Source organism: Lithobates pipiens, unplaced genomic scaffold (genome assembly GCF_037356315.1).
Source record: "Lithobates pipiens isolate NorthernLeopardFrog02 unplaced genomic scaffold, aLitPip1_a1.2 Scaffold_23, whole genome shotgun sequence".
Lineage (NCBI taxonomy): Eukaryota > Metazoa > Chordata > Amphibia > Anura > Ranidae > Lithobates > Lithobates pipiens.
The window spans coordinates 6,977,447-6,998,618 of NW_027507785.1; the positions used below are offsets into that span (position 1 = coordinate 6,977,447).

At 50.3% G+C, this 21,172-nt stretch overlaps 1 protein-coding gene across 15 annotated transcripts in view; it reads left to right on the forward strand.

The window, feature by feature from the left end:
• ARAP1 (ArfGAP with RhoGAP domain, ankyrin repeat and PH domain 1) overlaps positions 1–21,172 on the forward strand; it is a 386,059-nt gene that overhangs the window by 259,566 nt on the left and 105,321 nt on the right. For all 15 annotated transcript variants that reach the window (XM_077451137.1, XM_077451134.1, XM_077451138.1 and 12 more), the window contains one exon: positions 2,931–3,113. In XM_077451137.1, the coding sequence (XP_077307263.1) occupies positions 2,931–3,113 (183 nt within the window). The remainder of the gene's footprint in view (positions 1–2,930; positions 3,114–21,172) is intronic.

The window sequence follows — 21,172 nt, forward strand, 5'->3', positions numbered from 1 at the left end:
CACCGTGTTTGGAGGACTAAAAAATGGTGACTATGACCCTAAGAACACCATCCCTACCGTCAGGCATGGAGGTGGAAACATGATGCTCTGGGTCTGAAAAAGTTACAGGCCGACTTTGCCGCATTGAGGGGCCAATGGACGGGGCCATGTATTGTAAAATCTGGGAGGAGAACCTTCTTCCCTCAACCAGAACACTGAAGATGGGGCGTGGATGGGTCTTCTAACATGACAATGACCCAAAACATACGGCCAAGGCAACAATGGAGTGGCTGAGGAAGAAGCACATTAAGGTCATGGAGTGGCCTAGCCAGTCTCCAGACCTTAATCCTATAGAAGATTTATGGAGGGAACTGAAACTTTCGAGTTGCCAAGAGACAGCCAACAAAACCTTAAAGGATTTAGAGAAGATCTGTAAAGAAGAGTGGACCAAAATGCCTCCTGAGATGTCTGCAAACCTCCTCACATACTACATTGAACGTCTGACCTCTGTGCTTGCCAACCAAGGGTTTCCCCACCAAGTACCAAGTCATGTTTTGCTTGGGGATCAAATACTTATTTTACTCACTGAACTGCAACTCAGTTTATAACATTTGTATCGTGTGTGTTTTTTTTCTGGATTTTTGGTTGATATTCTGTCTCCATCATATAAAATACACCTATGATAAAAATGATAGACCCTATGTAAGTGGGCAAAACTTACACAATCTGCAGGGGGGGCAATCATTATTTTCCCCACTGTGTGTATATGTGTATATATATATATATATATATATATATATATATATATATATATATATATATAAATATAAATATATATGTATGTAACCTACCAGCATGTTGAGATATATATATATCATCATCATGCTGGTAGGTTACATAGTAGGTGAGGTTGAAAAAAGTCCATCAAGTCCAACCTATGTGTGTGATTATATGTCAGTATTACAATCAGGTCCTGTAAAAATTGGCCCTAGTATATGTATGAATATGAATTAGGGCCCTTGGGTTGTAAGCTCCTCGAGGGTAGGGACTGATGTGAATGTACAATGTATATGTAAAGCGCTGCGTAAATTGACGGCGCTATATACAAGTACCTGACAATATATGGGTAGGGAACGGAACGTGTTTTTCTCCTGCAGTTTTCAATTACAGGTCTCGTTCCAAACCTTATCCTATGACGGTGAGGAGAAGCAGCAGACTGATGACATCATCCCTCTGTCATTCTGCTCTTTCTCATCCTATCAGCACGTTCCTTGTACTGCAGCATGACAGCATGGCTCCTTGTGCTGCTTTTCCCTCTCCCAGTGTAAGCTCCGCTGCGCAGCTACTGCGAGAGGCTTATACTGGGTTAGAGTCTCACAACGTGCGTTAGAAAGCAAGTCAGGGCCGAGGCCTCCTCATTTCATGGCTGGAAGACGGCCAGCGTCATCTAGCACTTTCTTCCCCAGCCTGACTGTCCCTGGCCCGCCCCATTCATTTGGATTTCAGTTCTTTCGATCATGGAGGCTCAGCATCGCGTGTGGGTGTTGCCTGCATGCAAATATAGGCTGCCTAGGAAAGCCCACTCCTCCAGACTGCTACCCACCCATCCACGGGCCACCGGGCTCTGCACCAGAGGAGCTTACACTCTAATGTCTAAGGCTCTGACATATACCGCAGTGCTGTACAGAGAACACTGAGCCAGTCACATCAGCCTCTGTACCAGAGGAGCTTACACTCTAATGTCTAATGCTCTGACATATACCACAGTGCTGTACAGAGAACACTGAGCCAGTCACATCAGCCTCTGTACCAGAGGAGCTTACACTCTAATGTCCCCCCACAGTCACACTATTATTATTATTATAATACATTTATATAGCTCTGACATATACTGCAGTGCTGTACAGAGAACACTGAGCCAGTCACATCAGTCTCTGTACCAGAGGAGCTTACACTCTAATGCTCTTACATATACCGATATACCGCAGTGCTGTACCAGAGGAGCTTACACTCTAATGCTCTGACATATACCACAGTGCTGTATGGAGATCACTGAGCCAGACACATCAGTCTCTGTACCAGAGGAGCTTACACTCTAATGCTCTGACATATACCGCAGTGCTGTACCAGAGGAGCTTACACTCTAATGTCTAATGCTCTGACATATACCGCAGTGCTGTACCAGAGGAGCTTACACTCTAATGCTCTGACATATACCGCAGTGCTGTACAGAGATCACTGAGCCAGTCACTTCAGTCTCTGCACCAGAGGAGCTTACACTCTAATGTCTAATGCTCTGACATATACTGCAGTGCTGTACCAGAGGAGCTTACACTCTAATGCTCTGACCTATATCGCAGTGCTGTATGGAGATCACTGAGCAAGTCACATCAGTCTCTTTACCAGAGGAGCTTACAGCCTAATGTCTAATGCTCTGACATATACCGTAGTGCTGTACCAGAGGAGCTTGCACTCTAATGCTCTGATATATACCGTAGTGCTGTACCAGAGGAGCTTACACTCTAATGTCTAATGCTCTAACATATACCGCAGTGCTGTACCAGAGGAGCTTACACTGTAATGCTCTGACATATACCGCAGTGCTGTACCAGAGGAGCTTACACTCTAATGTCTCCCCCACAGTCACACTATTATTATTATTATACATTTATATAGCTCTGACATATACCGCAGTGCTGTACAGAGAACACTGGGCCAGTCACATCAGTCTCTGTACAGAAGAGCTTACACTCTAATGTTCCCCTCCCCCACAGTCACACACTATTATTTTGACTCGGGACACCCAACGTCCTCTTGTGATTGGACGTTGGTTGTTATTGTCCGGGAAGAGTTACTGTCTCTAATTATCTATTTATCACCACCATCTGCTCCGGGGGGGATTAGTAGTCTTTTTCCCTCACGGGTTCTCGTGTCTCTTCTAATCCTTCCAGCTCTTCCTGGAGCTCGGCAATGAAGTCAGTAACAGGTTTTGGGCAGCCAACGTCCCCCCGAGCGAAGCCATCAACGCCTGGAGCGGGGTGCAGGAGAGGAAGATCTTCATTACAGCCAAGTACCGCGAGGGCAAGTACCGCCGCTACCACCAGCTCTTCGGGAACCAGGCCGAGCTCAACAAGGTAAGAGCACCTTCATTTCCGAATCGGAAGTCAAAATATGTTTGTAGATCGAGAAAAGTCTCTATTCCTTGCCGTGCCGAGGCGCCAGTCACATGGTGTCTTCCAGGGAATCTTGGAGGACCGGCTTTGTCTCATTAGTGGAGATCGTGTTACTAATTAAGAAATTACATTGATGACCGGTAGCCCTCCGCACATGCAGGATCCGTTATCCAAATGCTCTCTGTTATGGGTGCTTATTGCACCCAACATGTTTCACCACCTGGTTGGCTTCATCAGGGCACAAAATGTATATTAATGTGTTGAGCTATATTGTTAAATAATCAAATGCAGTGAGTCCAAGTACCAAAACAAATTCACAACATTAAGTCCCAAATGAGTGGTGATGAGTACAAACTGTCTTGTATTCCAAGATGCAACGACAAGGAGAATCAAACTCCCTCCACCGTATAGATTCACCGCCACCACAAGTAAGGATGAACTCCAGTGGTTTGTGTCCATTACGGGTGCTGTCCCTTCTCTCCAGCCACACCCCTCCTATGTATCATGGATAGATTCATGCATGGCATTGATCTATCCATGGCTGCTGTAGCCTCCCCCTATTCAGGCATCCGGACCCTTTTCGGACTCCGGGCTCCTGAATTACAGCAGTGGGGGCGGTTTTTTTTAAAGCACCTGATTAGAACCATAGGCTCTAATAGGCTTCAAAAAAAGGGGAACTTGGAGCGCAGAGCATTGCACTCGCAACCCACCTGGGTGTGTTAGAAAAGCAAATGCCTGACCTGCCACCATGATGGGGTAAGTGCCGGGCAGACAGTGAGCGAGCGTCACAGTTGGCTGCATATGATGGGCACAGTTGGCTGCATATGATGGGCACAGTTGGCTGTATATGATGGGCACAGTTGGCTGCATATGATGGGCACAGTTGGCTGCATATGATGGGCACAGTTGGATGCATAAGATGGGCACAGTTGGCTGCATATGATGAGCACAGTGGCTGCATATGATGAGCACAGTTGACTGCATATGATGGGCACAGTTGGCTGCATATGATGGGCACAGTTGGCTGCATATGATGGGCACAGTTGGCTGCATATGATGGGCACAGTTGGTTGCATATGATGGCACAGTGGCTGCGTATGATGGGCACAGTGGCTGCGTATGATGGGCACAGTGGCTGCGTATGATGGGCACAGTGGCTGCGTATGATGGGCACAGTGGCTGCATATGATGGGCACAGTGGCTGCATATGATGGGCACAGTTGGCTGCATATGATGGGCACAGTGGCTGCATATGATGGGCACAGTGGCTGCATATGATGGGCACAGTGGCTGCATATGATTTGCACAGGGGCTGCATATGATGGGCACAGGTGGCTGCATATGATGGGCACAGTTGGCTGCATATGATGGGCACAGTTGGCTGCATATGATGGCCACAGTTGGCTGCATTTGATGTCTTTGTTTCAGCATTTTTCTGAATTTTTCAGTTCGTTTGCACCCCCCCCGCCCCCCAAGAATTTTGAGCACCAGCCGCCACTGATATACTCTTACCAAAAAGTGTGGACCCCCCTGTATAGGGAGGTCAAACAGGATATCTCGTCTGGCACTGCTCCAGCATGGAAGACTGGTGGCATCGGTCCTCGAGCCTCAAGCTGTCCGTGATGGTGCCATAGGCCCCAATGGAGAAAATAAACGCTAATAGTGTAAAACCTGATACCCAACATTTCACGCTTCAAAATTGCGCAAAGGGTAAAAGTTGGCAACCAACTTTTACTTTTCAAAATCTCCATAGGGCGACGTTTTAAAAAATTCTACAGGTTGCAGGTTTTGAGTTACAAGGGAGGTCTAGGGCTAGAATTATTGCTCTCGCTCTACCGATCGCGGCGATACCTCACATGGTGTGGTTTGAACACCGTTTTCATATGCGGAGCGCTACTCATGTATGCGTTCGCTTCTGCGCACGAGCTCGGCGGGACGGGCCGCGTTTACATTTTTTTTTTTTATTATATATTTTACCTTTTTCTTTTTTCTTTTTACACTATTCTTTAAAAAAAAAAAAAAAAAATGGGTCACTTTTATTCCTATTACAAGAAATGTAAACATCCCTTGTAATAGAAAAAAAAGCATGACAGGGCCTCTTATATGAGATCTGGGGGGGGGGGTCAAAAAGAACCTCACATCTCATATTTACACTAAAATACAATAAAAAAATAAAATAAAATTGTCATTTGAAAAAAATAAAAAATAAAAAAAATAAATGCCCTTTTTAAGAGCTGTGGGCGGAAGTGACGTTTTGACATCGCTTCCGCCCTGCAATGATATGGAGATGAGTGGGGGTCATCTTCCCCCTCACCCGTCTCCATACCAAGTAGGAGAGCAGACCCGGTCACCGCGAGATCACTTTTATCGGTGGAGAGAGAAGGACCCCCCACCCCCTCCTGCCTTGCCCTCTGCTGCTTACCGGAGCTGTCGGTAGCGGTGGAGGGCACCGAAGCACGTGGGAGGAGGGGGGGTCCCTCTCAAGCCACCGATAAAAGTGATCTTACGGCGAATGCGCCGCTGAGACCACTTTTATCTTGAAGCGAAACCCCCAATGAAGAAGAGGATAACCGGGGGGGGGGGGGGCCGTGGGTTGGGTTATGGTAGCTAGCTGCTGCCATAACAACAATACTCCTCTTCAAAGTAGCAATGTAAAACCGCGGCGGGCGGTCCGTAAGTAGTTAAATCGCACGCCGCTCCATGCCCCAAAGGGTACGGAAGATTCTTTGGCAAAGTTTTTGCCCATGGGGTAACCGATTCAAATAAATGGGCTGTCTTCTGTATATCACATGAATACACGCAAAAAAGCAACGTGGAGATGTGCATGGAACCTTAGCCTGCTTTCACGCGGATCTGCTGCGGGTTGACCTGCAATGCGGCATATTCATGAATCTAATGCGGGTTACCCCTGCCGTCCCATAGACTTCCATTGGATCGGGCGTTTTTAGTGCGTCTTTCAGAAGACGCAACCCAAAAAACGCCTGAGCTAAATGGAAGTCTATGGGGAAGTGCAATTAAGCCGTACAAAAAACTGTGTGGGTCCACCGCAGCGGATCAACGTGAAAGCAATCTTAGAGCAACTGTCTTGTGAGGAAAGAAGTCGCCGAGGTTGCACTCGTTGGCAACATTTTTACATAACTTTGGGGGTGGAATGAAGAACAAAGGACAACGTTTTCTCCTCTAATAGAATCAGCCCCTGTTTTGTTCATTCGAAGGGGAAAGGAAACTGCAACAGCACTCAAGTCATGTGCAAGACTTCCAAAAAAAAAAAAAAAGATCATCCCCCTGCGCCCAACGCTTGCCCAGGGCCCAAGTTGAAGGGTCACCCAATGCCGCATTCCTAGGCTGAGCACTCCATCATTGTTGGATGTTTGCCTGGAGTTCAGCTTTCGGCTTGATTCACACTTAATGCGTTTTTTTGATACATTTTTCAGAAATGCAGGGAAATTTTTTTAACATGGGTTCCTATGGAACATGTTCGCATCAATGCATTTTTTGTGCCTCTGCGTCTTTGGAAAGGGTCAGACTTTTTTTCCCGCAAAACGCAGCATTTTGCATGTGATAGACTTCAATGGACCTGCATCCAAAACGCAAGTACCACGTTTTTGACACAATTTGCGATTAGTGTGTTTGTTTGTTTTTTTTAGCTGTACATTCACTGTATATAACTAGTTGCTAAGGAGGGGGCTGGGAAGCCGGCCGCCGTGTCCTTAACAACCGGAGAGTCATCAGCTGCCAGCGGGCTTCCCACTGAATGTAAAAAAAACATTGCCGGCTAAGAAATAAAATCGTGAAAATAAAACGGCGTGCCCCCGCCTGGTCTATACCAGTCCCTTGGGTATAGTATGGATTCCCCCCACGCCAACTTTTTTGAAAAAAAAATGGCGTGCCCCGCCCCCCAAAATCCATACCAGACCCTTATCTGAGGATGGTCGGGAAAGGGAGTGGACAAGTGAGCCCACCCCCTCCTGAACCATACCAGGCCACATGCCCTCATCATGTTGATGGGCCTCTTCCCGACAACCCTTGCCCGGTGGTTGTGGGAATCTGAGGGCAGGGGGCTTATCGGAATCTTCTTCCCCGCATCTTCCTCCCGGTCTTCCTCCTCCATCTTCTCCCACTTCTTCCTCCGGTCTTCCTCCTCCTCCATCTTCTCCCGCTTCTTCCTCCGGTCTTCCTCCTCCTCCATCTTCTCCCGCATCTTCTTCCGGTCTTCCTCCTCCTCCATCTTCTCCCGCATCTTCTCCTGCATCTTCCTCCGGTCTTCCTCCTCCTCCATCTTCTCCCGCATCTTCCTCCGGTCTTCCTCCTCCTCCATCTTCTCCCATATCTTCCTCCGGTCTTACTCCTCCATCTTCTCCCGCATCTTCCTCCTCCTCCATCTTCTCCCGCTTCTTCCTCCAGTCTTCCTCCTCCTCCATGTTCTCTCGCTTCTTCCTCCAGTCTTCCTCCTTCTCCATCTTCTCTCGCTTCTTCCTCCGGTCTTACTCCTCCATCTTCTCCTGCATCTTCCTCCGGTTTTCCTCCTCCATCTTCTCCTGCATCTTCCTCCTCCGGGCTTCTCCTGCTTCTTCTTCCGCTCTTCTTCTTTCTCCTGTCTTCTTTGTCCGGTGTTCTTCGTCCTCTGCCGCCGACGACCCTCCTCCGATGCTGCGTCCCGCAGATCTGTCCGCGCCGATTTCAAGCATTTCTCAGATCATGATGGGGGCCTGGCCATAAGATTATGTCAACTGGAGGCCCCGCCTCTTGTGATGTCACAGACACATAATGCCCTGGGTGGTGACGTCACAAGGGCCTCTGTATGAAGTAATCCGATGGCCACTCCCCCATCATTATCTTAGAAATGCTTGACATCGGTGCGGACAGATCAGCGGGGCGCAGAATTGGAGGAGGGTCAGCGGTGGCAGAGGAAGAACAACACCGGACAAAGAAGACAGGAGAAAGAAGAAGCCCCGAGGAGAAAGATGATGGAGGAGGAGGAAGACCGGAGGAAGAAGCAGGGAAGAAGAAGATATTTTTAATAAAAGACTTGTCAAAAACTGTCTACTGTATTATTTCACACTACACAACTTTTTTTTTGTGAATGGGTAGGGGTACGACGTACCCGATACCCATTCACATAAGGGGGAGGCCGGAATCTGGGGGCCCCCTTGTTAAAGAGGGCTTCCAGATTCCGATAAGCCCCCTGCCTGCAGCCCCCGACAACCCCCAGGCAAGGGTTGTCGGGATGAGGCCCTTGTCCCTATCAAGGTGCTTTGGAGTGGGGGGACGCAGAGCCCCCCCCCCACCCCAAAGCACCCACCCCCCCCATGTTGAGGGAATGCAGCCTGGTATAGTTCAGTAAGGGTGGTGGGCGCTCGCTTGTCCGCTCCCTTTCGGGGTTGCTGCGCTGAATGCTTGGATAAGGGTCTGCTATAAAAACCACAAATCGCGGAAAAATCATGGTAAAAACGTTTGTCCAAAAAACGTGGCAAGCACCGCAGGAACGCTCAAAAGCAACATACATAGGTGCATGCTGAAGTGGCCTCTCAACCAGTTTTCCAATGTGCCTTTTTAGCATGCCTTAAAGCGGGGGTCCACTCAAAAAAAAAAAAATATTAAAAGCCAGCAGCTACAAATACTGCAGCTGCTGACTTTTTTAATAATCGGACACTTACCTGTCCAGGATTCCCGCGATGTCGGCAGCCGAAGCTGATCAATTGCTCCTCCACCTTCCGTTTGAGGATGCCCCACAGATGATCAATAGGGTTTAGGTCTGGAGACATGCTTGGCCAGTCCATCACCTTTACCCTCAGCTTCTTTAGCAAGGCAGTGGTCATCTTGGAGGTGTGTTTGGGGTCGTTATCATGTTGGAATACTGCCCTGCGGCCCAGTCTCTGAAGGGAGGGGATCATGCTCTGCTTCAGTATGTGACAGTACATGTTGGCATTCATGGTCCCCTCAATGATCTGTAGCCCCCCAGTGCCGGCAGCACTCATGCAGCCCCAGACCATGACACCCCCACCACCATGCCTGACTGTAGACAAGGTGGTCAAACGCATATTAATTTTTGATCCATCTAAGCACAAATAACGACATCACGGAGCTGCTGGATGTTCGAGACCTTGCTCTCCTCCACCTCCTGTTTGAGGATGCCCCACAGATGCCCCAATAGGGTTTAGGTCTGGAGACATGCTTGGCCAGTCCATCACCTTTACCCTCAACTTCTTTATCAAGGCAGTGGTGGTCTTGGAGGTGTGTTTGGGGTGGTTATCATGTTGGAATACTGCCCTGCGGCCCAGTCTCTGAAGGGAGGGGATCTACGTTGTAGCAAAGTGTTGTTTCTTCAGTGTTGTCACATGAAAAGATAGAATAAAATATTTACAAAAATGTGAAGGGTGTACTTACTTTTGTGAAATACTGTATGCATATATATATATATATATATATATATATATATATATATATATATATATATATATATATGGTATTAGAGCTAGCACTCAGATTATTATGTTGTGCAGCCAATCGCTATTGGGAACAGAAATCGAATAAAATAAGATTTTTTTGAAACTTTAATAAATAAAACTTTTATTTTCAGACCTAGTGTGGGTCAGATGCTTTGGAATATAATGTATTACTGACGGTATATAATATAATATCATTTCCGTAAGATTTTGATCGATGAGTTCCCCCATGAACAATGGGTTGATAAAATACTGGAGAAAGGGTCACGTATACGACTAGAATACGAACTGAAATCTGCATTAATATGGTCCTCTTTGCAATACCAGATGTCACCTATAGGTGCAGCTAATGAGACTGCTAGCGGAGGGGGCTGAAGCCTCATGTCACATGACACCTTGCTGTTTAACTCCTATTCCGAGAGTGACGGTTATTTGGCCTTCATTTCCTCTGTATGTATTACACCGGGACTTTTACGTTCCCTTGTTTTTTATTCGATGAGATGTGGAATTTCTAGTCTGTCGAAACCAGTTATTTCATGAAAACTCGGAAGTGTCTGTAGATCCCAATCCACCCAGTTGTACGAATCGCATATTTTTCTTCTTCTTTTTTTGTTGTTGTTGGGATGGAATGCCAGATTTCACCGGTAGGTGCGGCTAATGGGGCTGTTAGTAGGACTGCGGCTTGTTGTCGCAGGACGCCTTGTTGTACAGAAGGCGGAGCTTAGATCCAGGGGGACGCGCGGCGTGGTCACCTAGCTTTTTGGCGCTCGTGTCTTTTTTTGTATTTTGTGTTTCCTCGTTTTCCTCCCCCGTCCTGTAGAGCTGGGATTATGTAAGAGTTATGTCATGAATGTGGACCATCCACTCTGCAATGTTTGTAGATCTCGGTGGAGATATTGGTGACTCGCGTGTCGCCTTGTTCAGTTGGGTTCACATTCCGACACCCCGGGGTCAGATGTCCCCGGCGATTTGCTGACTGACCATCTCTATTTACTGTGCGTTCCGCAGAGTCAGCTGATACCGTCCTGGCTTACTGTACACCGCTATTGTGTCCCCCGTCATCCCACTCCAGACCTCAGAGAAGACCTAAAGAGGACCTCTCACTAACTGTACACCGCTATTGTGTCCCCCGTCATCCCACCCCAGACCTCAGAGAACATCTAAAGAGGACCTCTCACTAACTGTACACCGCTATTGTGTCCCCCGTCATCCCACCCCAGACCTCAGAGAAGACCTAAAGAGGACCTCTCACTAACTGTACACCGCTATTGTGTCCCCCGTCATCCCACCCCAGACCTCAGAGAAGACCTAAAGAGGACCTCTCACTAACTGTACACCGCTATTGTGTCCCCCGTCATCCCACCCCAGACCTCAGAGAAGACCTAAAGAGGACCTCTCACTAACTGTACACCGCTATTGTGTCCCCCGTCATCCCACCCCAGACCTCAGAGAAGACCTAAAGAGGACCTCTCACTAACTGTACACCGCTATTGTGTCCCCCGTCATCCCACCCCAGACCTCAGAGAAGACCTAAAGAGGACCTCTCACTAACTGTACATCACTATTGTGTCCCCCGTCATCCCACCCCAGACCTCAGACCTAAAGAGGACCTCTCACTAACTGTACACTGCTATTGTGTCCCCCCGTCATCCCACCCCAGACCTCAGAGAACACCTAAAGAGGACCTCTCACTAACTGTACACCACTATTGTGTCCCCCGTCATCCCACCCCAGACCTCAGAGAAGATCTAAAGAGGACCTCTCACTAACTGTACACCGCCATTGTGTCCCCCCGTCATCCCACCCCAGACCTCAGACCTAAAGAGGACCTCTCACTAACTGTACACTGCTATTGTGTCCCCCGTCATCCCACCCCAGACCTCAGAGAACACCTAAAGAGGACCTCTCACTAACTGTACACCACTATTGTGTCCCCCGTCATCCCACCCCAGACCTCAGAGAAGATCTAAAGAGGACCTCTCACTAACTGTACACCGCCATTGTGTCCCCCCGTCATCCCACCCCAGACCTCAGACCTAAAGAGGACCTCTCACTAACTGTACACTGCTATTGTGTCCCCCGTCATCCCACCCCAGACCTCAGAGAAGACCTAAAGAGGACCTCTCACTAACTGTACACCGCTATTGTGTCCTCCGTCATCCCACCCCAGACCTCAGAGAAGACCTAAAGAGGACCTCTCACTAACTGTACACCACTATTGTGTCCCCCGTCATCCCACCCCAGACCTCAGAGAACACCTAAAGAGGACCTCTCACTAACTGTACATCACTATTGTGTCCCCCGTCATCCCACCCCAGACCTCAGAGAAGACCTAAAGAGGACCTCTCACTAACTGTACACCACTATTGTGTCCCCCGTCATCCCACCCCAGACCTCAGAGAAGACCTAAAGAGGACCTCTCACTAACTGTACACCGCTATTGTGTCCCCTGTCATCCCACCCCAGACCTCAGAGAAGACCTAAAGAGGACCTCTCACTAACTGTACACCACTATTGTGTCCCCCGTCATCCCACCCCAGACCTCAGAGAAGACCTAAAGAGGACCTCTCACTAACTGTACACCACCATTGTGTCCCCGTCATCCCACCCCAGACCTCAGAGAAGACCTAAAGAGGACCTCTCACTAACTGTACACCACCATTGTGTCCCCGTCATCCCACCCCAGACCTCAGAGAAGACCTAACGAGGACCTCTCACTAACTGTACACCACTATTGTGTCCCTCGTCATCCCACCCCAGACCTCAGAGAAGACCTAAAGAGGACCTCTCACTAACTGTACACCACTATTGTGTCCCCCGTCATCCCACCCCAGACCTCAGAGAAGACCTAAAGAGGACCTCTCACTAACTGTACACCACTATTGTGTCCCCCGTCATCCCACCCCAGACCTCAGAGAAGACCTAAAGAGGACCTCTCACTAACTGTACACCACCATTGTGTCCCCCGTCATCCCACCCCAGACCTGAGAGAACACCTAAAGAGGACCTCTCACTAACTGTACACCGCTATTGTGTCCCCCGTCATCCCACCCCAGACCTCAGAGAAGACCTAAAGAGGACCTCTCACTAACTGTACACCGCTATTGTGTCCCCCGTCATCCCACCCCAGACCTCAGAGAAGACCTAAAGAGGACCTCTCACTAACTGTACACCGCTATTGTGTCCCCCGTCATCCCACCCCAGACCTCAGAGAAGACCTAAAGAGGACCTCTCACTAACTGTACACCACTATTGTGTCCCCCGTCATCCCACCCCAGACCTCAGCCTTAGAGAAGACCTAAAGAGGACCCCTCACTAACTGTACACCACTATTGTGTCCCCCGTCATCCCACCCCAGACCTCAGAGAAGACCTAAAGAGGACCTCTCACTAACTGTACACCGCTATTGTGTCCCCCGTCATCCCACTCCAGACCTCAGAGAACACCTAAAGAGGACCTCTCACTAACTGTACACCGCCATTGTGTCCCCCGTCATCCCACCCCAGACCTCAGAGAAGACCTAAAGAGGACCTCTCACTAACTGTACACCACTATTGTGTCCTCCGTCATCCCACCCCAGACCTCAGAGAAGACCTAAAGAGGACCTCTCACTAACTGTACACCGCTATTGTGTCCCCCGTCATCCCACTCCAGACCTCAGAGAACACCTAAAGAGGACCTCTCACTAACTGTACACCGCCATTGTGTCCCCCGTCATCCCACCCCAGACCTCAGAGAAGACCTAAAGAGCACCTCTCACTAACTGTACACCACTATTGTGTCCTCCGTCATCCCACCCCAGACCTCAGAGAAGACCTAAAGAGGACCTCTCACTAACTGTACACCACTATTGTGTCCCCCGTCATCCCACCCCAGACCTCAGAGAAGACCTAAAGAGGACCTCTCACTAACTGTACACCACTATTGTGTCCTCCGTCATCCCACCCCAGACCTCAGAGAAGACCTAAAGAGGACCTCTCACTAACTGTACACCACTATTGTGTCCTCCGTCATCCCACCCCAGACCTCAGAGAAGACCTAAAGAGGACCTCTCACTAACAGTACACCACTATTGTGTCCCCCGTCACCCAACCCCAGACCTCAGAGAAGACCTAAAGAGGACCTCTCACTAACTGTACACCACTATTGTGTCCCCCCGTCATCCCACCCCAGACCTCAGAGAAGACCTAAAGAGGACCTCTCACTAACTGTACACCACTATTGTGTCCTCCGTCATCCCACCCCAGACCTCAGAGAAGACCTAAAGAGGACCTCTCACTAACTGTACACCACCATTGTGTCCCCCGTCATCCCACCCCAGACCTGAGAGAACACCTAAAGAGGACCTCTCACTAACTGTACACCGCTATTGTGTCCCCCGTCATCCCACCCCAGACCTCAGAGAAGACCTAAAGAGGACCTCTCACTAACTGTACACCGCTATTGTGTCCCCCGTCATCCCACCCCAGACCTCAGAGAAGACCTAAAGAGGACCTCTCACTAACTGTACACCGCTATTGTGTCCCCCGTCATCCCACCCCAGACCTCAGAGAAGACCTAAAGAGGACCTCTCACTAACTGTACACCACTATTGTGTCCCCCGTCATCCCACCCCAGACCTCAGCCTTAGAGAAGACCTAAAGAGGACCCCTCACTAACTGTACACCACTATTGTGTCCCCCGTCATCCCACCCCAGACCTCAGAGAAGACCTAAAGAGGACCTCTCACTAACTGTACATCACTATTGTGTCCCCCGTCATCCCACCCCAGACCTCAGACCTAAAGAGGACCTCTCACTAACTGTACACTGCTATTGTGTCCCCCCGTCATCCCACCCCAGACCTCAGAGAACACCTAAAGAGGACCTCTCACTAACTGTACACCACTATTGTGTCCCCCGTCATCCCACCCCAGACCTCAGAGAAGACCTAAAGAGGACCTCTCACTAACTGTACACCGCCATTGTGTCCCCCGTCATCCCACCCCAGACCTCAGAGAAGACCTAAAGAGGACCTCTCACTAACTGTACACCACTATTGTGTCCCCCGTCATCCCACCCCAGACCTCAGAGAAGATCTAAAGAGGACCTCTCACTAACTGTACACCGCCATTGTGTCCCCCCGTCATCCCACCCCAGACCTCAGACCTAAAGAGGACCTCTCACTAACTGTACACTGCTATTGTGTCCCCCGTCATCCCACCCCAGACCTCAGAGAAGACCTAAAGAGGACCTCTCACTAACTGTACACCGCTATTGTGTCCTCCGTCATCCCACCCCAGACCTCAGAGAAGACCTAAAGAGGACCTCTCACTAACTGTACACCACTATTGTGTCCCCCGTCATCCCACCCCAGACCTCAGAGAACACCTAAAGAGGACCTCTCACTAACTGTACATCACTATTGTGTCCCCCGTCATCCCACCCCAGACCTCAGAGAAGACCTAAAGAGGACCTCTCACTAACTGTACACCACTATTGTGTCCCCCGTCATCCCACCCCAGACCTCAGAGAAGACCTAAAGAGGACCTCTCACTAACTGTACACCGCTATTGTGTCCCCTGTCATCCCACCCCAGACCTCAGAGAAGACCTAAAGAGGACCTCTCACTAACTGTACACCACTATTGTGTCCCCCGTCATCCCACCCCAGACCTCAGAGAAGACCTAAAGAGGACCTCTCACTAACTGTACACCACCATTGTGTCCCCGTCATCCCACCCCAGACCTCAGAGAAGACCTAAAGAGGACCTCTCACTAACTGTACACCACCATTGTGTCCCCGTCATCCCACCCCAGACCTCAGAGAAGACCTAACGAGGACCTCTCACTAACTGTACACCACTATTGTGTCCCCCGTCATCCCACCCCAGACCTCAGAGAAGACCTAAAGAGGACCTCTCACTAACTGTACACCACTATTGTGTCCCCCGTCACCCAACCCCAGACCTCAGAGAAGACCTAAAGAGGACCTCTCACTAACTGTACACCACTATTGTGTCCCCCGTCATCCCACCCCAGACCTCAGAGAACATCCTAAGAGGACCTCTCACTAACAGTACACCACCATTGTGTCCCCCGTCACCCAACCCCAGACCTCAGAGAAGACCTCTCACTAACTGTACACCACCATTGTGTCCCCCGTCATCCCACCCCAGACCTGAGAGAACACCTAAAGAGGACCTCTCACTAACTGTACACCGCTATTGTGTCCCCCGTCATCCCACCCCAGACCTCAGAGAAGACCTAAAGAGGACCTCTCACTAACTGTACACCGCTATTGTGTCCCCCGTCATCCCACCCCAGACCTCAGAGAAGACCTAAAGAGGACCTCTCACTAACTGTACACCACTATTGTGTCCCCCGTCATCCCACCCCAGACCTCAGCCTTAGAGAAGACCTAAAGAGGACCCCTCACTAACTGTACACCACTATTGTGTCCCCCGTCATCCCACCCCAGACCTCAGAGAAGACCTAAAGAGGACCTCTCACTAACTGTACACCACCATTGTGTCCCCCGTCATCCCACCCCAGACCTGAGAGAACACCTAAAGAGGACCTCTCACTAACTGTACACCGCTATTGTGTCCCCCGTCATCCCACCCCAGACCTCAGAGAAGACCTAAAGAGGACCTCTCACTAACTGTACACCGCTATTGTGTCCCCCGTCATCCCACCCCAGACCTCAGAGAAGACCTAAAGAGGACCTCTCACTAACTGTACACCGCTATTGTGTCCCCCGTCATCCCACCCCAGACCTCAGAGAAGACCTAAAGAGGACCTCTCACTAACTGTACACCACTATTGTGTCCCCCGTCATCCCACCCCAGACCTCAGCCTTAGAGAAGACCTAAAGAGGACCCCTCACTAACTGTACACCACTATTGTGTCCCCCGTCATCCCACCCCAGACCTCAGAGAAGACCTAAAGAGGACCTCTCACTAACTGTACACCGCTATTGTGTCCCCCGTCATCCCACTCCAGACCTCAGAGAACACCTAAAGAGGACCTCTCACTAACTGTACACCGCCATTGTGTCCCCCGTCATCCCACCCCAGACCTCAGAGAAGACCTAAAGAGGACCTCTCACTAACTGTACACCACTATTGTGTCCTCCGTCATCCCACCCCAGACCTCAGAGAAGACCTAAAGAGGACCTCTCACTAACTGTACACCGCTATTGTGTCCCCCGTCATCCCACTCCAGACCTCAGAGAACACCTAAAGAGGACCTCTCACTAACTGTACACCGCCATTGTGTCCCCCGTCATCCCACCCCAGACCTCAGAGAAGACCTAAAGAGCACCTCTCACTAACTGTACACCACTATTGTGTCCTCCGTCATCCCACCCCAGACCTCAGAGAAGACCTAAAGAGGACCTCTCACTAACTGTACACCACTATTGTGTCCCCCGTCATCCCACCCCAGACCTCAGAGAAGACCTAAAGAGGACCTCTCACTAACTGTACACCACTATTGTGTCCTCCGTCATCCCACCCCAGACCTCAGAGAAGACCTAAAGAGGACCTCTCACTAACTGTACACCACTATTGTGTCCTCCGTCATCCCACCCCAGACCTCAGAGAAGACCTAAAGAGGACCTCTCACTAACTGTACACCACCATTGTGTCCCCCGTCATCCCACCCCAGACCTGAGAGAACACCTAAAGAGGACCTCTCACTAACTGTACACCGCTATTGTGTCCCCCGTCATCCCACCCCAGACCTCAGAGAAGACCTAAAGAGGACCTCTCACTAACTGTACACCGCTATTGTGTCCCCCGTCATCCCACCCCAGACCTCAGAGAAGACCTAAAGAGGACCTCTCACTAACTGTACACCGCTATTGTGTCCCCCGTCATCCCACCCCAGACCTCAGAGAAGACCTAAAGAGGACCTCTCACTAACTGTACACCACTATTGTGTCCCCCGTCATCCCACCCCAGACCTCAGCCTTAGAGAAGACCTAAAGAGGACCCCTCACTAACTGTACACCACTATTGTGTCCCCCGTCATCCCACCCCAGACCTCAGAGAAGACCTAAAGAGGACCTCTCACTAACTGTACATCACTATTGTGTCCCCCGTCATCCCACCCCAGACCTCAGACCTAAAGAGGACCTCTCACTAACTGTACACTGCTATTGTGTCCCCCCGTCATCCCACCCCAGACCTCAGAGAACACCTAAAGAGGACCTCTCACTAACTGTACACCACTATTGTGTCCCCCGTCATCCCACCCCAGACCTCAGAGAAGACCTAAAGAGGACCTCTCACTAACTGTACACCGCCATTGTGTCCCCCGTCATCCCACCCCAGACCTCAGAGAAGACCTAAAGAGGACCTCTCACTAACTGTACACCACTATTGTGTCCCCCGTCATCCCACCCCAGACCTCAGAGAAGATCTAAAGAGGACCTCTCACTAACTGTACACCGCCATTGTGTCCCCCCGTCATCCCACCCCAGACCTCAGACCTAAAGAGGACCTCTCACTAACTGTACACTGCTATTGTGTCCCCCGTCATCCCACCCCAGACCTCAGAGAAGACCTAAAGAGGACCTCTCACTAACTGTACACCGCTATTGTGTCCTCCGTCATCCCACCCCAGACCTCAGAGAAGACCTAAAGAGGACCTCTCACTAACTGTACACCACTATTGTGTCCCCCGTCATCCCACCCCAGACCTCAGAGAACACCTAAAGAGGACCTCTCACTAACTGTACATCACTATTGTGTCCCCCGTCATCCCACCCCAGACCTCAGAGAAGACCTAAAGAGGACCTCTCACTAACTGTACACCACTATTGTGTCCCCCGTCATCCCACCCCAGACCTCAGAGAAGACCTAAAGAGGACCTCTCACTAACTGTACACCGCTATTGTGTCCCCTGTCATCCCACCCCAGACCTCAGAGAAGACCTAAAGAGGACCTCTCACTAACTGTACACCACTATTGTGTCCCCCGTCATCCCACCCCAGACCTCAGAGAAGACCTAAAGAGGACCTCTCACTAACTGTACACCACCATTGTGTCCCCGTCATCCCACCCCAGACCTCAGAGAAGACCTAAAGAGGACCTCTCACTAACTGTACACCACCATTGTGTCCCCGTCATCCCACCCCAGACCTCAGAGAAGACCTAACGAGGACCTCTCACTAACTGTACACCACTATTGTGTCCCCCGTCATCCCACCCCAGACCTCAGAGAAGACCTAAAGAGGACCTCTCACTAACTGTACACCACTATTGTGTCCCCCGTCACCCAACCCCAGACCTCAGAGAAGACCTAAAGAGGACCTCTCACTAACTGTACACCACTATTGTGTCCCCCGTCATCCCACCCCAGACCTCAGAGAACATCCTAAGAGGACCTCTCACTAACAGTACACCACCATTGTGTCCCCCGTCACCCAACCCCAGACCTCAGAGAAGACCTCTCACTAACTGTACACCACCATTGTGTCCCCCGTCATCCCACCCCAGACCTGAGAGAACACCTAAAGAGGACCTCTCACTAACTGTACACCGCTATTGTGTCCCCCGTCATCCCACCCCAGACCTCAGAGAAGACCTAAAGAGGACCTCTCACTAACTGTACACCGCTATTGTGTCCCCCGTCATCCCACCCCAGACCTCAGAGAAGACCTAAAGAGGACCTCTCACTAACTGTACACCACTATTGTGTCCCCCGTCATCCCACCCCAGACCTCAGCCTTAGAGAAGACCTAAAGAGGACCCCTCACTAACTGTACACCACTATTGTGTCCCCCGTCATCCCACCCCAGACCTCAGAGAAGACCTAAAGAGGACCTCTCACTAACTGTACACCACCATTGTGTCCCCCGTCATCCCACCCCAGACCTGAGAGAACACCTAAAGAGGACCTCTCACTAACTGTACACCGCTATTGTGTCCCCCGTCATCCCACCCCAGACCTCAGAGAAGACCTAAAGAGGACCTCTCACTAACTGTACACCGCTATTGTGTCCCCCGTCATCCCACCCCAGTCCTCAGAGAAGACCTAAAGAGGACCTCTCACTAACTGTACACCGCTATTGTGTCCCCCGTCATCCCACCCCAGACCTCAGAGAAGACCTAAAGAGGACCTCTCACTAACTGTACACCACTATTGTGTCCCCCGTCATCCCACCCCAGACCTCAGCCTTAGAGAAGACCTAAAGAGGACCCCTCACTAACTGTACACCACTATTGTGTCCCCCGTCATCCCACCCCAGACCTCAGAGAAGACCTAAAGAGGACCTCTCACTAACTGTACACCGCTATTGTGTCCCCCGTCATCCCACTCCAGACCTCAGAGAACACCTAAAGAGGACCTCTCACTAACTGTACACCGCCATTGTGTCCCCCGTCATCCCACCCCAGACCTCAGAGAAGACCTAAAGAGGACCTCTCACTAACTGTACACCACTATTGTGTCCTCCGTCATCCCACCCCAGACCTCAGAGAAGACCTAAAGAGGACCTCTCACTAACTGTACACCGCTATTGTGTCCCCCGTCATCCCACTCCAGACCTCAGAGAACACCTAAAGAGGACCTCTCACTAACTGTACACCGCCATTGTGTCCCCCGTCATCCCACCCCAGACCTCAGAGAAGACCTAAAGAGCACCTCTCACTAACTGTACACCACTATTGTGTCCTCCGTCATCCCACCCCAGACCTCAGAGAAGACCTAAAGAGGACCTCTCACTAACTGTACACCACTATTGTGTCCCCCGTCATCCCACCCCAGACCTCAGAGAAGACCTAAAGAGGACCTCTCACTAACTGTACACCACTATTGTGTCCTCCGTCATCCCACCCCAGACCTCAGAGAAGACCTAAAGAGGACCTCTCACTAACTGTACACCACTATTGTGTCCTCCGTCATCCCACCCCAGACCTCAGAGAAGACCTAAAGAGGACCTCTCACTAACAGTACACCACTATTGTGTCCCCCGTCACCCAACCCCAGACCTCAGAGAAGACCTAAAGAGGACCTCTCACTAACTGTACACCACTATTGTGTCCCCCCGTCATCCCACCCCAGACCTCAGAGAAGACCTAAAGAGGACCTCTCACTAACTGTACACCACTATTGTGTCCTCCGTCATCCCACCCCAGACCTCAGAGAAGACCTAAAGAGGACCTCTCACTAACTGTACACCACTATTGTGTCCCCCGTCATCCCACCCCAGACCTCAGAGAAGACCTAAAGAGGACCTCTCACTAACTGGACACCACTATTGTGTCCTCCGTCATCCCACCCCAGACCTCAGAGAAGACCTAAAGAGGACCTCTCACTAACTGTACATCACTATTGTGTCCCCCGTCATCCCACCCCAGACCTCAGAGAAGACCTAAAGAGGACCTCTCACTAACTGTACACCACTATTGTGTCCTCCGTCATCCCACCCCAGACCTCAGAGAAGACCTAAAGAGGACCTCTCACTAACTGTACACCACTATTGTGTCCTCCGTCATCCCACCCCAGACCTCAGAGAAGACCTAAAGAGGACCTCTCACTAACTGTACACCACTATTGTGTCCTCCGTCATCCCACCCCAGACCTCA